The sequence below is a fragment of the Chroicocephalus ridibundus genome, chromosome 3 (assembly GCF_963924245.1).
Source record: "Chroicocephalus ridibundus chromosome 3, bChrRid1.1, whole genome shotgun sequence".
Taxonomy (NCBI): domain Eukaryota; kingdom Metazoa; phylum Chordata; class Aves; order Charadriiformes; family Laridae; genus Chroicocephalus; species Chroicocephalus ridibundus.
This window is the reverse complement of record NC_086286.1, coordinates 68,819,409-68,843,141: the sequence shown is the minus strand read 5'-3', so window position 1 is coordinate 68,843,141 and position 23,733 is coordinate 68,819,409. Positions and strand designations below refer to the sequence as shown.

Sequence of the window (23,733 nt, the reverse complement as noted above, 5' to 3'; positions counted from 1 at the left end):
TCTCAGGCTGCATTTACACTGGCTTTTCCCCTGTGTATTGTCACCGATGCAGCTGCTGGCTGTGTCTGTGGTGGCCTGTGGGTCAACACCAGAGCAAAGTTGAGACACTTCATCCTGTTGCCCAGAACATTTAAGGCGCGGAGCTGCGAAACATACAACATCCAAAACTGCTTCGCAGTGCTCTGTATGTGCAATTAAACTTTCCAGTTTAATTAACTGCCTTTTTTAAATTGTGCATGTGGTGTTCCAAGAAGGGTTACACAAGGTACACAATTAAAAAACTGTCTCCCTCCTACTATTATATCCATGGATTTCAATAGCTATTGGTGTCACAGAAGAAAATGAGCCCTGCCTGCAGGACACTTACCTGCTGTGACCCCCGCAGGTACTCCCCTGGCCCGTGCTAGGATGCTGCGTTAGCGCAGTCTGCACTCTTTCTAGTAGAGGATTTTAGTCTTAATTGTATTACAAGAGTAATGTTTGTTTGTGGCCAGCTTGAGCAGGGATTCCTGTCCTCTTCCTCACTGCACAGGAGCAGAGGTGATGGGTCAGATGATTTAGTCCCATACCTTCCTCCCCCTGGCTGAGAAGGGCTGGGAAAACAGTATAGAATAAGGAGGAGTGTGTAGTGGTACTTCCCCTGAGTTCTCTCAAGACTCCACTGAACTGGGGTTCATGGAATCCCAAGGGTTTTGTCTTTATATTTAATAGCCTTCAGAAGATTTTTTTCCTTCCATTATTTCTCCCAGTCACTTTTCCAATTCTCATGAAATCGTACCTTCCATAACATCCTGTGTTAAGTTTCACAGTTTAACTGTGCCCTGTCAGAAGAAATGCATTCTTTTGTTTGTTTTTTCCTGCTGCTTCTGCCTGCTAATTATCGTACTGGATTCAAAACCTACTCACCGTCTACTTCCCACTGTAGTTTTATAGATACGTCATATTCTGTCCTCAGCCACCTCTTTTCCACATATAAAAGCTGGTCCATACTTTCAATTATCCTTGTTATTGTCTTTGTGTATTTTCTAATTTCCCTACAGCCTTTATGAAATGGGGACAGTAAAACTTTAAATACTAGTTGAGATACTGTGACACCACAGGTGCATACAGTGGAATAATAAGCTCCCTTATGTTTCTTTCTTAAATAATTCTGAGCATTCGATATACTTTTTTGGAGTGCTGCTTAGCATTGTGCCAAATTTTCTTTGGCATGATATAAAAATACCATTTGAGAATGGTAATAATAAGCTCAGAGTCCATCACTGTAAATGTTGTTAGGACTGGGTTTTCTCCTGGTCAATTATTTTATATCTATCACTATTGAATTTTATCTGCTGTTTTTTTGCCCTGTCACTCATTAGCACAGGGTCCTTCTGCAGTTCTTCAGTCAGTCTTTGTCTTTAGTACCCTTAGTAGCATCACTAAATGTGGTCAGCCAGTGATTCTCCTTTTCCCACATCTTTTAGAAATATATTGTACTGCGTAAACTCATCATTAATAATCTTTTCCACTGTAATTTTGCCTAGTCTTCTTTGTTCTGTCTTTTAACTGTTTATCTATGCAAGGACCTTCCTGCTTATCCCCTCAGATTATATCCCCTAAAAGCCTTTGAAAGGCATGTGGTGAAATCTCTTCTGAAGTTAAACTGTATCAGCTGGATTTCCCATGTCCTTAGGGTTGTTGAATACTTCAAAGAACTAATGAATTTATGAAGAATTACTTCTGTTTACAGAAACGTTGTTGATTTGTTCCCAATGTGTTCATCTCTTGGGTCTGCATTACAGTTCTTGCCAGTTTGGCTTGTAAAGACGGCAGGTACCTTGGTCAATATGTTCCCTAGCTCTCTCCTGAAACTCTAGAAACTGGCATCAAATTAGCTACCTCCAATTTTCTAGTATCGTGTTTCATGAGAGAAATTGCACATCATAATTAGAAAATTACCTATTTCATCCTTAGATACATCTGAAGATTTTGCACAAATATCACCTGGTCCTGGGAATGCGTTACTGCTCGCTTTAGTGTATTATTCTGTAACCTCTTTACAGACACACCGACCTGAGACAGATGCCCTGACATTGCCAATGAAGAATGGTCCCAGTAACGTGATTGCGTGAACTCCTCTTCTGAGAATCCTTGCAAAATCTGTCTAGTTTTTCTGGTATGGCTTTATATTCTGCAAGCCCTCCTGCACCTAGAGAGCACACCCTGAGCGCTCCTGTCCCTTAGCAGCACCAGGCTTCCAGCTTCTCATCTGGTTGCAAAAGCCTTTATAACCAGTACAGAAAAGGCAGAAAATCACAAAAACAATTCTGTGTAAATCTCTAGCGGATCCCTCACAGTCATCAGAGTTCTGGTTTACTGCTTGGTATTTTCTGGTATCTCGTGGGCTCGTGCAAACCTCATGAAGTTCAACCAGGCAAAGTGCAAGGTCCTGCGCCTGGGTCATGGCAATCCCAGGCACAAATACAGGTTGGGCAGAGAATGGCTTGAGAGCAGCCCTGAGGAGAAGGACTTGGGGTTGTTGATGAACAAGAAGCTCAGCATGAGCAGGCAATGTGCATTTGCAGCCCAGAAGGCCAACCGCATCCTGGGCTGCATCAAAAGAAGCATGGCCAGCAGGTGGAGGGAGGTGATTCTGCCCCTTTACTCCACTCTGGTGAGACCCCACCTGAGTACTGTGTGCAGCTCTGGAGTCCCCAACACAAGAAGGACATGGACCTGTTGGAATGGGTCCAGCGGAGGGCCACGAAGATGATCAGAGCACTGGAACACCTCTCCTATGAGGACAGGCTGAGAGAGTTGGGGTTCTTCAGCCTGGAGAAGAGAAGGCTATGGGGAGACCTTATAGCAGCCTTCCTGTACCTAAAGGGGGCCTACAGGAAAGATGGGGAGGGACTCTTAATCAGGGAGTGTAATGACAGAGGAGTAATGGTTTCAAACTGAAAGATTTAGATTAGATATCAGGAAGAAATTCATTACTGTGAGGGTGGTGAGGCACTGGAACAGGTTGCCCAGGGAAGTTGTGGATGCTCCATCCCTGGAAGCGTTCAAGGCCAGGCGGAATGGGGATTTGAGCAACCTGGTCTAGTGGGAGGTGTCCCTGCCCATGGCAGGGGGCTTGGAACTAGATGATCTTTAAGGTCCCTTCCAGCCTGAACCATTCTGTGATTCTATATTAGTTCCTCACTGTGATACCATTCTAGTATTTACACATCCCTAAGTGGGCCATTCAGCTGCTCCTTAATCTGCCAAACTTGCACTAAGTTGGATGGACTGTCTCTTGCTTCATCGTGACCACTGCAGAACACCAAGGGTTGGTCCATTCTTGTCAGCCTTAAGATGCTCATGCCTTCTCACACATGCACACACACAGACTTGGTCAGTTGTTTGGGGTTTTTTAATTACAGTTATGTTTTTTCACTCTGGGCAAGAGCTAGTTTGAAGTCTGTTACTACTGCCCGTAAAGCAGGAGCTTCTTCAGCCACCTGATGTGGAGCACAGCAGCTCATTTCCAGAGGGGCTGTCACCTTCGGTGCCTTACTTGCAGAGGCAGGAAAGCAAAACAAAGTCCACCTGGTGTGCTGTAACCAGACAAACTGACTGGGTTGCTTAGAGACAAACACTGAGGAGAACAAGTTGTGACCTTTACTCCAGCTTACCTCCATCCCCCTCGTCAAGGCAAACACCGCTGGAGTTGGTGGACTTTCTATGTAGTCAGCTCTGTCCTTGAGAGCTAGTTTAGCTAATGACATTATTTATTAGCTAAATGAGAGCATATGACATTCTTGTAAGCATCAATGGCAAGCTACCAATAGAAATACGGCAGTAGTATAAGGAAGAATTGCTGTCATAATCTCTATTAGAAAAAAAAATGTGATGGAAGGCCAAACTTCTTTGTGTAAATCATCACATATGAGTAACAGAAGTAAAAGTCACTGTTTTCTTGCAGCGTTCAGCCTGCATAGAGCACTCACTATTTGTGAGCTTTTCACTTTTAAAGCTGCACTTCCGTACTGAAGAAAGGTAGTGGTAGTTCTGAACTTTAAGCTCTTTAACATGGCTTGTTTAAACTGGTAGCCTATGCAATGGATATACATACCCAGCCATAAAACACATCTTACAACTTCAGTCAAATAATAGAGCTCCAGAAATGCACCAAGTCTATGGCAGCACCATTAGGATACCAATTAATGACAATTTTCTACTGGCCTTAGCAGCCACTGCTGTTTCAGAGATTACTTCTCATTTATTAAAGTACAATGGAAACAAAACAAAGTGTCTTGAGGATGGATGGTAAGTATGAAGTAAAACACCTGGGCTATTGTAAAACCATGCTGTTTCCAGTGAAAGAGCAAACGAATACTGAGTTCTACTGTTGGCATTAGCAACCAAAGTTCCTATGGCTTGGAGACTCCTTGTCTATGTACAGTGGCTTTAACACAGTGGCAGATCTGTGCCTTTTATATCTAATCACTTCATTTCATTTTGTCTCTGGACAGTTTCATTCCTACTAGGGAATACAAGCAATATACAATAGTAAACAGTGCTATGTAAATACAGATTAGCTGATAATTGAAGGATGGATTTACTGCACCATTGCATATTTCCAGTTCCAACTGATTTAATGCAAGTGGTGCACGTTTGTCGGTCAAGAACAGAAGAGACCAATGGGACCTCACTGGTACATTAGAGATATCGTTAGGTTATAGAGAGAGAAAATTAGGAAGGCAAAAGCCCAGCTGGAGCTCAACTTGGCCACTAACATTAAGGACAACAAAAAAAGCTTTTATAAATACATCAACAAAAAGAAAGCCAGGGAGAATCTCCATCCCGTACTGGATGCGTGGGGGAAAGTTGCAACCAATGACGAGGAGAAGGCTGAGATACTGAGTGCCTTCTTTGCCTCCATCTTCAATAGTCAGACCAGCTATCCCCAGGGTGCACAGCCTCCTGAGCTGGAAGATAAGGATGGAGAGCAGAACAACCCACCCATAATCCAGGAGGAAGTAGTCAATGATCTGCTTCTGCACCTAGACGCACATAAGCCTACGGGGCCGGATGGGATTCACCCAAGAGTACTCAGGGAGCTGGCGGGAGAGCTCACCAAGCCTCTCTCCATCATTTATCAACAATCCTGGTCAACAAGGCAGGTGCCAGATGACTGGAGGGTGGCTAATGTGACGCCCATCTACAAGAAGGGTCGGAAGGAGGATCCGGGGAACTACAGGCCTGTCAGCCTGACCTCGTACCAGGAAAGATCATGGAGAGGATCATCTTGAGTGAGCTCTCACGGCAAGTGCAGGGCGGCCAAGGGATCAGGGCCAGCCAGCATGGGTTTAGGAAAGGGAGCTCCTGCTTAACCAACCTGATCTCCTTGTATGACCATGTGACCCGCCTTCTGGATGCGGGGAAGGCTGAGGACGTTGTCTATCTTTACTTTGGTAAGGCCTTTGACAGCGTCCCCCACAGCATTCTCCTGGAGAAGCTGGCGAATCATGGCATAGACAAGTGTACTCTTCGCTGGGTTAAAAACTGGCTGGATGGCCGTGCCCAGAGAGTTGTGATTAATGGGGTGAAATCCTCTTGGCGGCTGGTCACCAGTGGTGTCCCTCAGGGCTCAGTTTTGGGGCCGGTTTTGTTTAATATCTTTATCAATGATCTGGATGAGGGGATTGAGTGCACCCTCAGTAAGTTTGCAGATGACACCAAGCTAGGTGGGAGTGTTGATCTGCTTGAGGGTAGGAAGGCTCTACAGAGGGACCTGGACAGGCTGGATCGATGGGCCAAGGCCAACTGTATGAGGTTTAATAAGGCCAAGTGCCGGGTCCTGCATTTTGGTCACAATAACCCCAAGCAATGCTACAGGCTTGGGGAAGAGTGGCTGGAAAGCTGCGCGGCAGAAAAGGACCTGGGGATGCTGGTGGACGGCCGGCTTAACATGAGCCAGCAGTGTGCCCAGGTGGCCAAGAAGGCCAACAGCATTCTGGCTTGTATCAGGAATAGCGTGGCCAGCAAAAGCAGGGAAGTGATCGTGCCTCTGTACTCGGCACTGGTGAGGCCTCACCTCGAGTGCTGTGTTCAGCTCTGGGCCCCTCTGTACAAGAGGGACATTGAAGTGCTGGAGCGTGTCCAGAGGAGAGCTACCAGGCTGGTGAGGGGTCTGGAGACCAGGTCATATGAGGAGAGGCTGAGCGAGCTGAGCATGTTTAGCTTGGAGAAGAGGAGGCTGAGGGGAGACCTCATTGCCCTCTACAACTACCTGCAAGGTGGTTGGAGAGAGGTGGGTGTTGGCCTCTTCTCCCAGGTGAATAATGACAGGACCAGAGGAAATGGTCTGAAGTTTGGATTAGATATTAGGAGGAATTACTTTCCTGAAAGAGTGGTCAGGCACTGGAACAGCCTGCCCAGGGAGGTGGTTGAGTCGCCGTCCGTAGAGGTGTTTAAGAAATGTGTAGATTTGGCACTTCAGGGCATGCTCTAGTGGCAGAGATTGTAGGTTATTTGGTTGGACTCGATGATCTTAAGGGTCCTTTCCAACCATGAAGATTCTGTGATTCTGTGATTAAGTCGAAGGGCAGTGACTGTCTTTAGCAGAACCAGTGTGGAATTAGAGAATAGTGAATTTAGATGTTTGTGGATGACTTGCTGTTTTCAGTCAACCTAGCTGAAAATCTAAAGGGCAAAAGCATTCTGATTTATGTTGTTCATTATTTCTAAGCACAGTTTCTTTCAAATAAAATCTGAAGGTTTTTGATAGAGCAAGAAAGTTTGGCAACACTTTAATTTTATGCAAATTATTTCCAACCTCAGGATTTATTAGATTCTAACATCAAAAGAAGTTTTTGCTTTTATTAAAAAAATGCCATGCTTGTAGGAGAACGTGTTCTGTGTTTAACTTGCTTTGTAACTCAATTTCCATTATCTTCAGCCCTTCTTCCTATTTCACAAATTTGCCTTTTTTCTAGTAAAGTGCAATAAATGAGTATTAACTCAGTCACACTAAATGCAGGATTAATTTAGAATGTTTTAATTTTCTCCTTTTAGTTTTCAGTTTGTGAACAGGTTGATTTTTAAGGTAAGTAGAAAGGTAACTGAGAGGTGGCTTTCTTTTGGAGGAAAGAAGTTACCTCAGTGGGACGCCATTTTGCAATGTATTTTAAATTTTATTAGAGAATGAGTTCAAGTGTGATTTAAAATCTTTTATGGTTAACTTTAACATTGCTGGTGTGAACGGGAAGAATCTGGGTTTGGAAAGCTGGTTACTCAACTGGTCCATCAGCCTATTGCATGCTAATTTAGGGAGGACTCTAGATCCTCTCCACTTTAACCATCAAAGCAAGAAAGCTAGTGATAGCACAGCAATATTCCAGTAAAATTGTGACAATAAGGTTAAACTTCAGTTAATTCAATATACTGCAAAAAAGCAACCCTATCTAGACTGAGGCCAGGATTTCCTGTCTCAGTGTCTGAAGAAAAGAAGCCAAAGGTAACAGGTCAGCACGTGTGCAGGAGAAAACTAAAAAACAGCCTTTTTAAATGAGGAATCCTTCATTCTTGAGGCCACCCAAACTCCTCTGGCCAGATTTTCAGTTGTGTCACCAGCAACATCTGTTTCCCTTGCAATGATAAGGAGAATGTTAATTGGTGACCTTTAATTATTTTTTTACATAGAATTTTGTCTTATTTGGCAATGTATATACTTAATTTATAAATAATTTATTTTTAAATGAATATTTTGATTTAAAACAAAAATAGTCTTGCTGTAAGAAACAAGAATTTACCTTCAATGCCTTTAAAAAATGAGCTGCCTTTTTGTCACAAGCTCCTGAGAAATAGTGCAGAAGAGAGAAAAAAGGTCAAAAGGATGCAGAAAGGAAGTGAATGAGGTAAGCAGAGGATATCCAGCACTTGTATGTCAGCGTAACCGAGACTTTGCCTGAGGGATGGTCCTGCCAAGGCTCTCAGCCCTTCTGTTGGACTCAGACGCAAAGGGTGACAGCAGTGCCCATGCCCGCAACCCCTTAGCTTCTTGGCATCTCAGATATCTGTCATTAAAGCCACTAGACCTATGAGCCACACAGGTTGGAGAGCTCTCTGCTCGCGCTCCAGATGTCTTTGGACAGTGACCTCCAGTTAATATTCACAGTTCTACTTGGAACCATCCACAAGTAGATTATATTAAGATGCTCACATAAAAGCAAGAAAACCTACATACATAAAACAACTAGACTCCAAATTCCAAATCCTTGATGTCTCCTATTTCCTGAAGCAAGAGGATAGTTAGTCATTTGGTTGGAGACAGACATTTAAATAAAGGTCAAATTCCTTAATGTCGTTTAGGTGGATCTGGATTTTCCCAAGATACAGCTAGAGTTTATATTACCATATTCTTGTAAAAAGCCTCAGCTAGTGGGGCACTTTTATTAGTCAGTGCCACAGCCAAGGAAGTGAAGCTGCTACGTCTCTTTGTGGGGAAGGAGGGAGCAATTCTTATGCATGATGTGTATCACCAAGGACTAAGCTTTCAGTTACTGTTGAAAGCCAGCATCATAAATCCTAAAAGTCATTAATGTCAACACCAAAGTAACATGACTGCCTAATCACGGAGTGATGAAAGCTCCTCTGGTGAGGCCAGCAGGCACCTCTTGCTCTTTACAAGGGTTTACGCCAGCTCCTGAATGGTAAATGCAGCCTAGCTGTTGCTAATGACAAAGACCAAGATCTCTTTTTTGAAGAATGGCAACAGGACCTACTGACTCCTCAGTTTGAGAGAGTGAATTCAAATAGACCAGTGGAGTTAAAGGGACGGATATGGGGACACTGTTGGCCTATTCACTGCCAACCACCGCCCAGGGCCCATCTTCTTGCCACAGAGGGTGGGAGAGAACTGAGAAGGCATCACAATTTTGCCACTTCTCATGTCAAAACACTAAACACAATGACAGGCGAGGCAGCATGGGCAGACTGCTTTCATGTAAAATGAGCATGTAACCTACTGCAGGATCCACGCTGACTTGTACTCAAATGGGATGTTTAATCAAAGCAGGCTCTGCTTAACACATAATTACTCTTTGGAGCCAGGCAGACACTTTCAGAGCTAGACTTACATGCCAATGCTAACTGCAAACTTTCAAAGCCATATAAGTCAGTTTATTTCTGATCACAGCTGCCTCTGATTTGCACGCTGACAAACACACAGCATAAGAAAAATGGGTGAAATCTGTTTACCCCTACCAAAGGACAGCCCATATTTTCAAACTTTATGTTAACTTACACTTTTATGTTAACTTTATGTTAACTTTATGTTAACTTAATGGAGATACTGAATGACATAAATAAGAAGGTGAAGCATAAGATGTACACCAGGAATCTGAGTTTAAAGCTTTTGCTTTGACTCTAAAAGCATTTTAAAACATTAGCTAAGCAACACCACACACTCTGTATGCACATCAAAGCTTTAGTGGAAAAATGCCATTACAACAGTACAGCCATTGAATGATCATGCGTATGTGCACACTCATGTTCTGGCTGTGCAGACATTCAAGCGCTTGATTTGGAGACTTTTAATCTTAGAGGAACAGAGGCTGTCATCACCCCTGCTTCATCTGTGTACAGCCTTCACAGTATAGATGGTACCTAATGCTGTACCTGCCAATAGTGCCCCTCAACCACAGGACTGAGCCAAGAGAGTTTCTGCGTCTCATGCACAAGCTGTTCATCCTTTGAGAGTTTTACAGACTCATTTCATCAGATTCATTTTCCTTTTTCGATTGCTGATGCTTTTTTTTTTTTCACCTCATTCCTCCCTTTTTCTCCAGCCATTGCCTCCCAAATCCTATTCTCTCCGGGCTCCTTGAAAACTTGTTTCAAGTTTCTAACTCCTGCAGTGGAATAATCTCATTGACAAACGTGATGTTAGTTATCACCTCAAAGAAAAGCATATCCCTAGGAGATGTCTCACTTGCCTAATTTACCTAAATGGAGGTAAAAGAAGACATCACTCAATCCTGACTCCTTCTTTCATCAGAAAAGACAATTTCTAGATCATGATAAGCGTAAATCCAATGGGGTAAACTTCTGTGAAGCACCCCAAAGCAGCAACTTTTCCATCACCATTTTTCTCCTCACAATTAGCCCTAAGACCACCCCTAGAGGCCCAAGCAGTGTCCCAGCTTCAGTATCAGTATAACATGACAGAAGGTTGTGCAGTCTGAGGAAGGGTAAAGACAAAAGACAGCATGGATCATCTGCTTCATCCCATTAAATGGCTGGCTTCCTTCAACAATCAGCTCCCTTGTGCTGGCTGGTTCTGGGACTGTCTTCTGCCCTGAACCAGGTACTTTGTGCAGGTTAAGCCATCCAGGCCTCGCCATGAAATCTGCCTTTGGGCACCCAAGGTGATCTTAATATGGATTTTCGCCAAATTCAGGAGCCCATCACACAGCTTTTAAACAACCCTCCTCCTGTTTAAAGCTAGGAGGCCCATCCATTCTCTCTGAGACAAGCTCTCTCTCTGAGCCGCCGAGAAGCCTCTCAGCCTTACAGCAACAATGTTCTCAGCAGCTTCACTGCTCTTGTACTGCATGATACCACCGAAGCAAGCACATATGCTGCCCAGCTTCTACCTGGATGCCTCCTGGGCCAGAGGTCGTCTTCACAGAATCACAGAATCTTAGTGGTTGGAAGGGACCTTTGAGATCATCGAGTCCAACCACATAAAAAAAAAAAAAAAAAAAAAAAACAAAACACCACACAAAAAAAAAAGCACCCACCAACTAAACTCCACACCCACAACCCCACACACAACACCCCACCACAAATCAACAATCTTGGGCACTAGAGCATGCCCTGAAGAGCCATGTCTACACATTTCTTAAACACCTCCAGGGATGGTGACTCCACCACCTCCCTGGGCATGTTGTTCCAGTGCCTGACCAATCTTTCAGTAAAGTAATTCTTCCTAATATCTAATCTAAATCTCCCTTGCCACAGCTTCATACCATTTCCTCTGGTCCTGTCATTATTCACCTGGGAGAAGAGGCCAACCCCTGCCTCTCTACAGTTTCCTTTCAGGTAGTTGTAGAGGGCAATGAGGTCTCCCCTCAGCCTCCTCTTCTCCAAACTAAACATGCCCGGTTCCCTCAGCCTCTCCACATATGACCTGGTCTCCAGACCCCTCACTAGCCTGGTAGCTCTCCTCTGGACACGCGCCAGCACTTCAATGTCCCTCTTGTACAGCAGAGCCCAGAACTGAACACAGCACTCGAGGTAAGGCCTCACCAGTGCCGAGTATAGAGGCACAATCACTTCCCTGCTTCTGCTGGCCACAGTATTCCTGATACAAGCCAGAATGCTGTTGGCCTTCTTGGCCACCTGGGCACACTGCTGGCTCATGTTAAGCCGGCTGTCCACCAGCATCCCCAGGTCCTTTTCTGCCGCTCAGCTTTCCAGCCACTCTTCCCCAAGCCTGTAGCGTTGCTTGGGGTTGTTGTGACCAAAATGCAGGACCCGGCCCTTGGCCTTATTAAACCTCATCCCATTGGCCTTGGCCCATTGATCCAACCTGTCTAGATCCCTCTGTAAAGCCTTCTGACCCTCAAGCAGATCAACACTCCCACCTAGCTTGGTGTCATCTGCAAACTTACTGAGGGTGCATTCAATCCCCTTGTCTAGATCATCAATAAAGATATTAAACAAGACTGGCTCCAAAACTGAGCCCTGAGGGACACCACTGGTGACCGGCCGCCAACCAGATTGTGCTCCATTAATCACAACTCTCTGGGCACGGCCATCCAGCCAGTTTTTATCCAGCGGAGGGTACACTTGTCTATGCCATGATTCTCCAGTTTCTCCAGGAGAATGCTGTGGGGGACGGTGTTGAAGGCCTTACCAAAGTCCAGGTAGTCAACATCCACAGCCTTCCTCTCATCGAGAAAGCGGGTCACATGGTCATAGAAAGAGATCAAGTTGGTCAGGCAGGACCTCCCTTTCATAAACCCATGCTGGCTGGCCCTGATCCCTTGGCTGCCCTTCCCTTGCCTTGAGAGCTCACTCAGGATGATCCTCTCCATGATCTTTCCCGGTACTGAGGTCAGGCTGACAGGCCTGTAGTTTCCAGGATCCTCCTTCCGACCCTTCTTGTAGACGGGTGTCACATTGGCCACCCTCCAGTCATCCGGCACCTCTCCTGTTGACCAGGATTGTTGATAGATAATGGAGAGAGGCTTGGTGAGCTCTCCTGCCAGCTCCCTGAGAACCTTTGGGTGAATCCCATCCAGCCCCATAGATTTATGCGTGTCCAGGTGCATAAGTAAATCATTAACTACTTCCTCCTGGATTACAGGGGAGTTGTTCTGTTCTCCATTCTTATCTTCCAGCCCAAGAAGCTGAACACCCTGGGGATAGCTGGTCTGACTATTAAAGATGGAAGCAAAGAAGGCATTAAGTATCTCAGCCTTCTCCTCGTCCTTGGTTGCAAGGTTTCCCCCCGCATCCAGTAAGGGATGGACATTCTCTGTAACTCTCTTTTTGTTGATGTATTTATAGAAACTTTTTTTGTTGTCCCTTATATTAATTGCCAGGTTGAGTTCCAGCTGGGCTTTTGCCTTCCTGATTTTTTCTCCGTATGACCTAACACGATCTCTGTACTCCTCCTGAGTTGCCTGTCCCCTCTTCCAAAGGTGGTAAACCTTCCTTTTTTCCTTAAGTCCCATCAAGAGCTCTTTGTTCATCCAGGCCGGCCATTTTCCCCGCCCTTTAATTGTGTGCCTCATGGGGACAGCCTGATCCTTGGCCTTTAGGATTTCCCTCTTGAAGAGCGTCCAGCCTTCCTGGGCTCCTTTGTCTCTCAGGACTACCTCCCACGGGATTCTCCCAACCAGGGTTCTGAACAGGCTAAAGTCTGCCCACCGGAAGTCCAAGATGGAGGTTTTGCAAATCCTCTTGGCAGAGGATTTGCACATTCACCACTTTCAACATTGCTGCTTATCTTCCCTGTACAGGAACAGTATCAGCAGATGTCCAGTTTCATGAGTGTAAGTTTCTCCACTTCTCCCAGTCACCAAGACACTTCTTATTTCTATCCCATAGACACAGAAAGGAGACGGCCTGATGGTGTCCCCTTTATAAATTGTTTTCATTATGTTATTCCCAGCTCTGCTGGGTGTGGCAAATATGCCCAGTTATCTGCAAACATCTACTGCTATCTTAACAGACATCTTGTCAGAGCCTAGTTCTCCTTTTCACACCTAACTCCAAATTTATGTGTGACAGCTTCAAAGAAGCCCTGATGACCTCACAAACAGGCTGTCACAGGATGTAAGAAATTGGAGGCATCAGACTGTACTCTCTCTCCACTTCTGTTTAGGATCATGAACTATTAACCATCTTCTAGCCTGTTGTATTCCCTTAAAATTCAGGTAACTTAAGATATCCTTGGATGGATCCTTTGCTGACAGGTTCTCATACAACAGTGTCGTAGTTTAACCCCAGACGGCAGCTAGGACCACGTAGCTGCTTGCGCAGTTCTCCCCTTCCCCCCAGAAGGACAGGGAGAAGAGGGAGGGGAGAGGGAAAGGAAAAAGCCTCATGGGTTGAGGTAAATACAATTTAGTAGAACAATTAATAATAATAGACACAAGTCACTCTCACCACCCAGTGAACTGGTACCTTCCCAAGCAGTGATTGTGGATTCTTCCCCCGGCCAACCCCCATTTATATACTGAGCATGACGTCTATAGTACAGAATATTCCATTGGTCATTCTGTTGTTCTGCCTATGCTCCTTCTCAGCTTCTATGGGAAGCTGAAAATAGTCCTTGAAAAGCATAAACCTCGCCTAGCAACAGCTAAACCAGTATGCATTATTGACATTCCTCTCACAGCAATCATTAGGAAGAAAGTTAATTCTTTCCCAGCTGAAACCAGGACAAATGGCTGGGATGGACTGAAGGAGCTTGATTCAGTTACACAGATATAGCTATTTTGTGGCATTTGAGATGTCATAAGGGTATCCCAGAAATCTCTGGAAGTAGCGGAATATGACACAGGACCTATGGGAGACTCATGCCCTACTTGATTGGCCGGTGGAGCCGTGCAGGATATCTGTGGGCATTTTTATATTGGTCTTCAGCTAACTGAATTGATTGTGAAGTCACACTTTCCATGGACAGCACTGTTCAAGACTGACAAGATTTCAGAACTTGGAAGTTCTGAAAGGGACAATTTGCTCTTTGGTCACCATCCCTGTGATGACTAAGCTAGTGTTTGAACCATCTGTTTTCATCATATGGATGCCAATCACCAGTTCTAAGCACACTTCCCTCTCCGTCACTTTTTGCCTTTTGATAATCTTCTGGCCAAAGACGCACACTAGCAGTGTCCTATCTTCCTGTTCCTCAGGGCTGCTCTCAAGCCATTCTAGGGCCCATCCTGTTACAACTGGCAGGAGGTGGTTTCTCTCATAGGCTGAAGGACCAAAGGACCATAAATCCAATAATTCCTTAGGGCAGAGGAAAAGTTTTATGATGCCCTTTTGATGCTAAAAAAAAGAATAAGGAAATCAGTCGGAACAATCAGTAATCCCACCCTGGATGCAGAGGGGAGACTGACTTGCCTTTCTTATTTATTTTCACCCCTCTCATGGAAAGTACCTTCCATTTGCGGCAGATGAAGGTCATTATCATTACAAAGCATTCTCCACTGGATTACTGCAGCTCCAGGATATTTGCCTGACTATGGAAAAAGACTGAGGATTCTCACTCCATAGCCAGAAAATTTGTTAATTAATGAGGTTTTCCTTATCCCTCAGACATGGAGGCTCATATTAATGTCTATGTCAGGCACAGTCCAAGCTTCTTTCCAATGGCAGCTCAACCTGATGAATATTTGTAGGGAGCAGCATTTTCAGCAAAACCTCCTTCAGTGCCAGACACCTCCAGGCTGGATTTATGTGCTTACTTACCATCATTTTACAGCCCTGGACACTGCGCTTGCTCAAGACCTTTACTGTGATGCTAGCCACTCTAAAATGAGTATACCCTTCAGTCTTGCTTGACTATAATGCTCTGTAATGAGGAACACATCAGCAGATGTTTTAAAGAAACTGGAGGAGAAAGCCAGCTGCTGCATCTGTAAGCAAGGGCCTGCAATGGGAGGCCAAGCAACACTCGTGGTGTGTTTGGAGGAGGAATGCCTGCTGGCAGGTAATGGGGCTTGGCCAGACCAAAGGGCAGACATCATCTGTGGCTCTGAGCGCATCCCAAAACAGCACAGGGAGCTTGTCCTGGCAAGCAACTGGTTTTTCACATGATGAAATAGAAAGAGTGGTTAAGGATTTTATTAGTAGCAATAGCTTTATTATTCTTTTTATATAAAAACAAATGCCAGGTATACCAGTGAGGCATTTCCTATTGGTAAATAATCTTTTTATCAGTTTCATACCATTAACAATCCAAGATTTTACTGACACAAAGCACATTTGACAGAGTTACATCTTCCAACTATTCAGAAACTAAAGCTCAATATAGAAGTCAGCTGTGTGGCTGGTAAGTAGGTCATCTTTTGGGAACAGATGTGCTCTTCCATCTGCACTGCTTGCCAGTTGGCTTTGACCTATAATGCCCTAAATGTCCTACTCTGTCTATCTAAGACAGAATTAGATGACACAAAGGGGCTAGGAATCCTTCACTAGTTATTCTCCAAAAGTCTTCTTAACCTGGAATTCATTCCCCATCCTTTTATCTTAAATAATCCTGATGTGTTGGCTTCTAGTCCACACAAGGCTGATCTGTGCTTTCAGACTTGGAAAAGGGATGAAGGCAAGAGGACCTGGCTAATGATAATTTGAATATAATTTGGTTTGCCTGTGGTATTGGCTTCTTGACCGAATATTTATTTTTTGAGGCTAAGACTCTTTGTTTAAGAGTTTAAATTTATCACAAAGTAGTCAGTGACAAGGACTGGCAGAAAGGGGCCTTTATGCATATTCTTAAATATACAGAATGAAAAACCCCATACTGCATTTGTTTAAACAAATATCTTTTTCAGCTGTGCACGTTTGTAGTGACATGATTTAGGATGTCAGAGCTAGCCATACCTGCTTGCAATATAGAAACATTTAAAACTAAGGAAGTTACAATTCCCTCAATTGTTTGGGACTCATTCTTAAGCCTTAATAGGCCCACAAGTGTTAATTCTTGCATTTATATTTATATTTTATTTATATATATGTTCAGAATATGGGAGAAATGAGAGAAAGAAAAGAAAAGTTGTTCAGGGATACTCAGCATCCTCTCACCTCCTTCCAGCTTAATCCTTATTTGCTCACAACATTAGGGCTAGCAGAAAATGCCCAGGACTTTAGAAGAGATGGAACATACTTTCTTCTTCAATTTCTAAAGCGAACAAGGGATGACCAGTGAAGGCCTTGGGCAACGCAGTTAAAAAGAGTGGTGCTTCCTAGTTTACAGACACACAGAGCAGTGCAGTTACATCTTCTCTGTAGGAAAAAATAAGTTGAGCAGGTTGAGCAGGCATTCCCTACAGGATCGCTTCTCAACTAGTTGACGTGACAAAAAAGGCCTACATTTGCCCTTTCCAAGCATTAGCAGATAAACGATGACTAACTCTTAATGCATATGCAAAACTAGAAGCCTGTCATTTCTCCTTTAGCTCATGCAAGACTGTTTATTGTTTTGCACCCAAATTAAAGGTTTCTTACTTCACACATTCTGCATCTTTCAACTAAAGCAGGCAAAAAGAGGGAGCTATTCATTCCTGCAGACAATAATCAAAAGGCAATAAACAGAAATTACTGAAGTGTCAAAAAAAAAACCAAACCCAACCCAAAAACAACAAACCAAAATCACATATCTGCTTTTTGGGTAGAAAACCACAGCTACCTTCAAACACAAGAACAATGTATGCAGAAATGCATCCAGTAAACCACTCTTTCTCCCCTAAAGACACGTGTCTGGTAAACAGCAGGACAGACATATGCAAACTAAAGTAAAATATCTGCTTACGTATCTTCTTTGTCACATTCTTACAATCGTTTAAATTTTACCACATTTTAATTGCAGCACTGAAGGAAGTGTGAGGAGCGTTGGCAAAGCATAACTGGAACCTTAATGTATTTATGAAAGTGAATAAATTACTTAGTGTGCTTCAAACACGTACTGGACAGTGCTGGCTCTCTGAATTCTCTAACTAAAGGGAAGTACAGCAACTGCATGCATACATTTATAAGCGTCCCTGTGTATATCACACAGCAACACAAACAGCTTTTATATATCAAAGTGCAATGTGACAGGAGGATATGGCCATTTGCTACCAGCTCAAATATCTCTTTGCATTCTTACCTGGACAGAGGTTTCAGGGCCTAGACATAAGCCTCTACTGTTTTTCACTCTAGCTGGAGGTGTATAACCTAAAGCAGAATGGGAATATTGTAGCTAAAAGAAAAAAACAGACAGAATTTTATGTCCAATTGGCAACAACTCCAAATGACAACAAATGAATAAGGCATCCAGCATCAGGTTTAGCTCCTCTATTGATACTTAGCTCTCCAGGAACGGAAAAAAAAGTCAAGGGTGTGGCTATAGGACAAAGTCTATACAAAATTAGTTTAAATAGGATGAGATCACTTCATTCTCCTCTTTACTGGCTGGTGGCCTGACCGTCAGCAGAGGACCTGAAAGACTCAGTTGAACACCAAACATCTTACCTCTGCCTGCACCTGGACATCATCAGGTTTGTTTTCAGCAAATGAAGATTTCCTGGTCTGTCCTCGCCTGTGGCCAAACTTGCATTTGTTCCTCAGGACTTGTTCATCATCTTCAATGGGTCTCCGCACATATTTGAAGCGATCTTTAAGGGCCCGTTTCCATAGCAACTGCATGTGGGAGAAACCAATAATCTGTCATTACCAGTATCTTTCAAGAATTTGCCCCATTCCTAAAGCAGGTCACTTCATTTTATCTAACTCTATTTTATAAAAAAGTTTTTGCCACTAAGCAGAAAAAGACTCATAGGGTGGCATCAGCATATTGGTGGCTTCAGGACGAAAGGAAACACACGCACCTGGGGTATATGACTCTACGGCAACCAAACATCAGGGCCACTGGCACTGGTGTGGTTCATTAAGGATGACAGTAATCGAACCTAAGGGTTAGATTTATCCGATATAACCAGGGCTGTCAGTGAAACTGAGTTTGCTTTCCTTTTCTCAGCTCTTGCTTTGGGATACTCCATTCACGATATCCGGTCATGAAACTACACAGTGAATCAGATCAGCTCACTGATGCCACAGAAAACTAATGGGGAGTTCTTTTGAGTGGATTACTCTTCCTCTACTTCTGACAGCATCTGACTGGTTGTGCAGTTGTATGATTATTATATCTAACACAAGGGAGCGGGAAAGACACAGTGGGATGCTGCCTTTTTCAAGGAGCCTACAGTTACACTTGATCGAGTGTATTATTAAACTGAATTCAAAATTGCTGAATTAGGAGAATCATTTAAGTAGATCCTAGCATTTGCGAGACTAAATACAGGTTTCTAAATTAGGTTTCTAAATACATTTACAATTCTGGCCCTATGCATTTACATTTTGATGTAAATACCCTGTATTTACATCATGTGTAAATGTAGACATGTATAAATACCCTGTCTAGCAAAACTTACTTGGAACGCAGTTATTTTAAGGCTGCTAAGAAACAAGCAAACAAAAAACCTTAGCTTAACACTTCTCTGAAGTGTTCAACAGATGTTAAAATACATTAAAACATGATCATCCCAGAATATATTAGCAGCTGGCAATTTAAATATCCCCTTAGTTGAGTTTTGCACAGTTTCTTTCTTTTGAAAACCTTTGTTTGGCTAGAAGACATTTTCGCTTATTCTTCCACATGAAAGAATATGCTGACACCTATACAGAGCTTTAAATATCCCTCAAAGTTCAAAACATTCAGCTTTCTCATCCTCCTGTCCTCAGATAAATTTAGAGTTTTAACTAAATCTATTTCTGTAATAGGATTCTCATAAGCTTAGCCAAGTCCCTTCTCACATACCTATTTCATGAATGAGACTGTGAGCACATAAATTTATGTGGTTTCCCTAGCAGGTAATGCAGCTTCTGAAAAGGATGCTTTTGTTACCATTTATGAGATGACAACTTTATTTTCTATTAATTCCCCTGCCCCCTCTCCCCCCCAAAATGAAGCCCAAACCAACCCAGGAAGGTTTACAATGCTTGTAAGGGAGCAGAAGGATTAGTCTGTGTCTTTCTGACATAGGAGGGAAAGGATTACACGCAGATTAAAAGCAGGAATTTACTAGTGAATAATCATTTTGTGCGCAGCAGTTACATAAATCAGGCATGTCAGCACTGGCATCGCGGGTTTCGCTGGCATCACGGCACCACTCGGCAGCCCCCAGCTCGAGGGAACTGCTTACGCAAAGCCCACTGGCAACTTGTGCGGATGAGAGAGCCCTCTCTTTTCCTTCCCCGTGCAAGGTTTTCTTGAAACCATACAATCTTCAACATGTTGGCTGAAGTGAAATGAAATAAGGGCAGCGACTCGTTCCAAATGGCTGGTTGTAACCCTCGTAAAAGGAATAAATACAAATAGAATAGTATCTTGTAAGTGGTCAAGAAACAGTGTCACGCCAATTTTCTTTTGAGGGCTCTGACTATGACCTGGGCTTTTCTGTATAAACTATTTTTCTGCTACTACTTACAAATGTTACATTATGCATCAGAAATCTAATAATCTATTTCATGATTAAACTAAGATTTATTTTTTTAAAATGTTGTATGTGTTAGGTTAGGATAATGTTGTTCTTTAAGTAGAAGGAAACATCGTGGGGAAAATTCCTTAAGTAATCACTTTAAGCACTTTTTTTCCAAAAGCTAATCTTGGAATGGGGTGAGGAAATTAATTGCATTCCAAGTGCTCCATAGACCTCTTAAATGAGTTTTGCCTTTAGCATAAAATGTTTTTTTTTCTTATTTAGAATTTCAGAGATTTCTTTCTTAATTACTGCTTCTAGAATGACCTAGTAATAACCTTCTTTTAAAATTCATAATACATAAGTGGCTTGTTCGTAACCTTATTTGTAAACTTACTCATTTAGGATCATTATAATCATCTTGACTACATTGCATTGGATATCTTTTGCAAAAGGAATGATGGCACAGAAGCGTATTTTCCCCTACTACAAAATTAAATGGGAAACCCTTTAACCAAGAAAATAGAATTATGGCTAATCTACTAATAAATCTTGAAAAACTGAACCTTTAATGACCTCTCATTGCAACAGTATGAGATTGAAAATATTAGAATAAGTTTCTACATAATGCACACATTGTTTAAATTACTTGTTTAAAATAGTTTGGAGTTGTAAATAAAAGCTGTCCAGTATTTTGAGAAAAAAAACCAAACACACACACACACACACAAAAACACCAAAACCCCAAACAACTAAAAAATGGCATTTTCAAAGTTTCGCAAGTAAATTTTTTCCTGCCATGAAAATACTGGTGTGAATTTAGGCACTCTTAGGTTTGTTTTTTTGTTGTTGCTCCTCTATGTTTTCTAGCAGATCTTTCCAATTTTCCAAGCCATTTCATTTCCATGAAAATGTTGCAACAGAAGTGCTGACATTTCCAATTCAAAGTTTCTCCAAGTTTTTCGTTACATCCAGTTCTTTATGTTCTGATTTTCTGTTTTTGGTCAGAAGAAAAAGCTAACTCTGGAATGTCAAGATCTCTCAGGGGGTGAACATTCCCTTCTCTCAGCCAGAAAGCTCGACCACCTGCTCCTGCCCACCCAGGCCACCCACAGGCATGCATACTTGCCGTGGAACAGATTCACTTGCCAGAACAGTTTCCACTGCATCCTTCCAGCAGCCAATACACATCCATTTCTGGTGAAGGGCTCCAAATCCATAAGACTCGTGAGTTAAAAATAAAATCACACCACTGACAGACCTTCTCACGGCATCCCATTAAGAACTATTGCAGCCAACTGGAGACCCCAGCAGACGCGCTGGTTGCTCCTCCACCCCAAGGGGTAAGCAATTGCTTTCCTTTTAAGCATGAATTTAGAGTTTAACTGAATCTAGGAACCGAGACATAGCACAGCAATAAATAAAGAGGAATAAATTAACATCATTAACAATACAGTGAGATAGATAGAACATTTTGCACAGCCGAAAGGAAAACACTTGATGGTAGAAGTGAGCTCCAGCACTCCAGAGGGAACGCAAGACTTAGTGCTCCAAAGTATGCCCAGCCCTTTTGTTTTATGAAATGGATGCGACTATTTCTTTTTCCTGTGACTTTGACAAGAAATAAAAAGTCTGAGTGCTTGAAAACATGTTTGTTGGTATTCTAAATAAAGTCAGATAACTTTAACCAGTTCTGGAAACCATTATTCTCTGAGGCCTGCCCAGTTGAATTGCCACGTTCAGTGTGGCCATTTCTCCAGCCTTACAACACACCAAAAAGAGGGGGTCTCTTAGACACCAACACCTGCGCACAGGTGGTCACCCGAGGGTCCCTTTGGAGTCCACAGAAAGAAACAAGAACTTCCATAGCGCTATTCCTCTCTTCCCAATGTAGGCACCAAAAACATATTATATGACCTGCAGCTCCAGAATTTTATATATATATTATTTAATAACTAATGTAACTAGTATTTTTACTTCAAGTACTACTCATGTTACAGTTTTCCTTCTCTAAATTTAGCTATCAGTCCCCAAATAAACAGTTTTCTGCTTTACTTCTGAATTATTTATTTATGATAGTTTTCCTGAATACTTTCAATGTACTAGTCAAAAATTGTAATAACTGTCTAATTATTACAGATAAACAAGTTTAAGGGATTCAAAACCTCTCAGTAAGTAATATTTTACAACTTACAAGACCTATGATTCAATACTGTTAACAGGAACAACAAGCAGTAATTCTTATTGTCCCGTGTTAGCCTGAGGCAATTTTAAAAGAAAAGCCTACAAAAACTTCGCTTTTTTTGAGCTGCCAAAGACACTTTTTCTGAGAAAATATGAAAGAATGGTGGTTAGCCAATTTTTTTGTTGTTGTTCATTTGTTTCTTAAAGCTACATGAATTCGGTTTTTACTGCAAGCCTCATGTTAAGTAGCCGTGCATATGTTGTAGGGTTTGTTTTCAGCTTTTGCTGTCGTAACACACAACCATCTCAGATGAAGAAAAAAGAAGTATTTATAGACTTTATGATCGTGAAGGAAGAACAGAATGTCTAACAGTAGGGCAAATAAAAATAGTAATTCTTCCTCATCTCCTCCTCCAAACTCAAGTATACAGACATACACCTTAGTGCCTTTTTTCCTCCCTCAAGCAATGGGGAGGGGCTGGCTCAGGAGCAAACTGCTAATTCCAGCTTCCTCACGGTGGTTTCTTCCAGATATGCTTTCTAGTAAGCATGAGAGAAATAACAAAAGATAAGCAACAACTCTGAAGTCTCTGCCCCATCACATAACTTCTGCCAGCACCAATTCCGGGACTGATCTGGGAAGCAATGAGCCATTTCCCAAAGAATGGAGTTAGGAATAGTTTCGCTCAGTCTATGGTCCTGCTGCAATGAAAGCCCCTTGAAAACCTAGCTTAAGAACCTCTGTTTAAAAACAGTTTTAAGAAGGTAAAGGCTGTAAAAAGGTCTTCGGACCCACCCGGAACGTCATTCCAGCTCCCCTTCACAAAGGGAGCCAGATGAAGCCATAGCGTTACCCAGGACCCTGGCCGGGGACCCCACTGGGGTATTCAGAGAGGAATCCTGATTGAAAATAAGGGTGGACTGTTGCGCTCTGATCCTTCTGCTCCCTCTTTCCTCTCTGAGATGTGTTTGTTTTCTTTAGTCCCTTCCCTCCTACAAAACCCTGGCTCAGGGGAGAACTAGAATAGCCATTCCTTAATCCTCTTTTTTTTTTTTTATTCTCAAAATTATTTTGCTTTCTGCAGTAACTGCACGTGAGATATATATTTATATATGTTTAAAGTTAACAATCCCCACTGAGTCTCACAAGCTTTTACAAGATGCTATAAAAGTATCACATGGCAAAGCAATGATGTGAAGTCAAAAGGTGAACACTGTCCTCTGGGAGTACAGATATGCATTCTGGGTCACAAGAGTGAAAAAATGTAGTTCAAATTTAAGTCATCGCCTTCCACTGCTTTCTGTTATATCCCCACTGGGATCCCAACCAGGGCTTTTAATTTATTTTTTTTTTTTAATTAGGCCTAGATTTCTGACATACCTAACCCAGTAGTATTACTGCATGCTGTAGCTAGATACCTAACACACAAGCGATCCTAGTGCATTGCAAGAGCATCAGGCATATGTCACTCCTCATACAAACAATTTTCTAAAGGCTTGGCTTCTTTGTTTTCAAAAATAAAAATAAGTCGCCTTTGCTTAAAATTATCTTTTGGGAAAAATCAATCCAGAAAGAAACTGTACCCAACAAGCAACCAGGGTCTTCATGTACAGGTCTGCGTGATCTCACAGTGGCTTTGAGGAATGGCTGTAACTGGATTGATCTTTGATTAATATAATGAAATAAGAATATGGTTTGCCAAAGATGTCAAAGTGAAGCTTACAGCTCTGAATAGAGCCCGTATATAAGAAATTGATATTGATTTCCTCTGCACTAGGTTATTTTCTTGTGATTGATTCTGTGAAAAAAGACCCCACC

At 42.6% G+C, this 23,733-nt stretch overlaps 1 protein-coding gene across 5 annotated transcripts in view; it reads right to left on the bottom strand.

Annotated features, from left to right (window-relative positions):
- SAMD3 (sterile alpha motif domain containing 3) overlaps positions 1 to 23,733 on the bottom strand; it is a 45,694-nt gene that overhangs the window by 3,983 nt on the left and 17,978 nt on the right. For all 5 annotated transcript variants that reach the window (XM_063331068.1, XM_063331070.1, XM_063331069.1 and 2 more), the window contains exons 7-8: positions 17,725 to 17,892; positions 17,360 to 17,452 (exon numbers count right to left, since the gene is read on the bottom strand). In XM_063331068.1, coding sequence (XP_063187138.1) covers positions 17,360 to 17,452; positions 17,725 to 17,892 — 261 coding nt within the window. The remainder of the gene's footprint in view (positions 1 to 17,359; positions 17,453 to 17,724; positions 17,893 to 23,733) is intronic.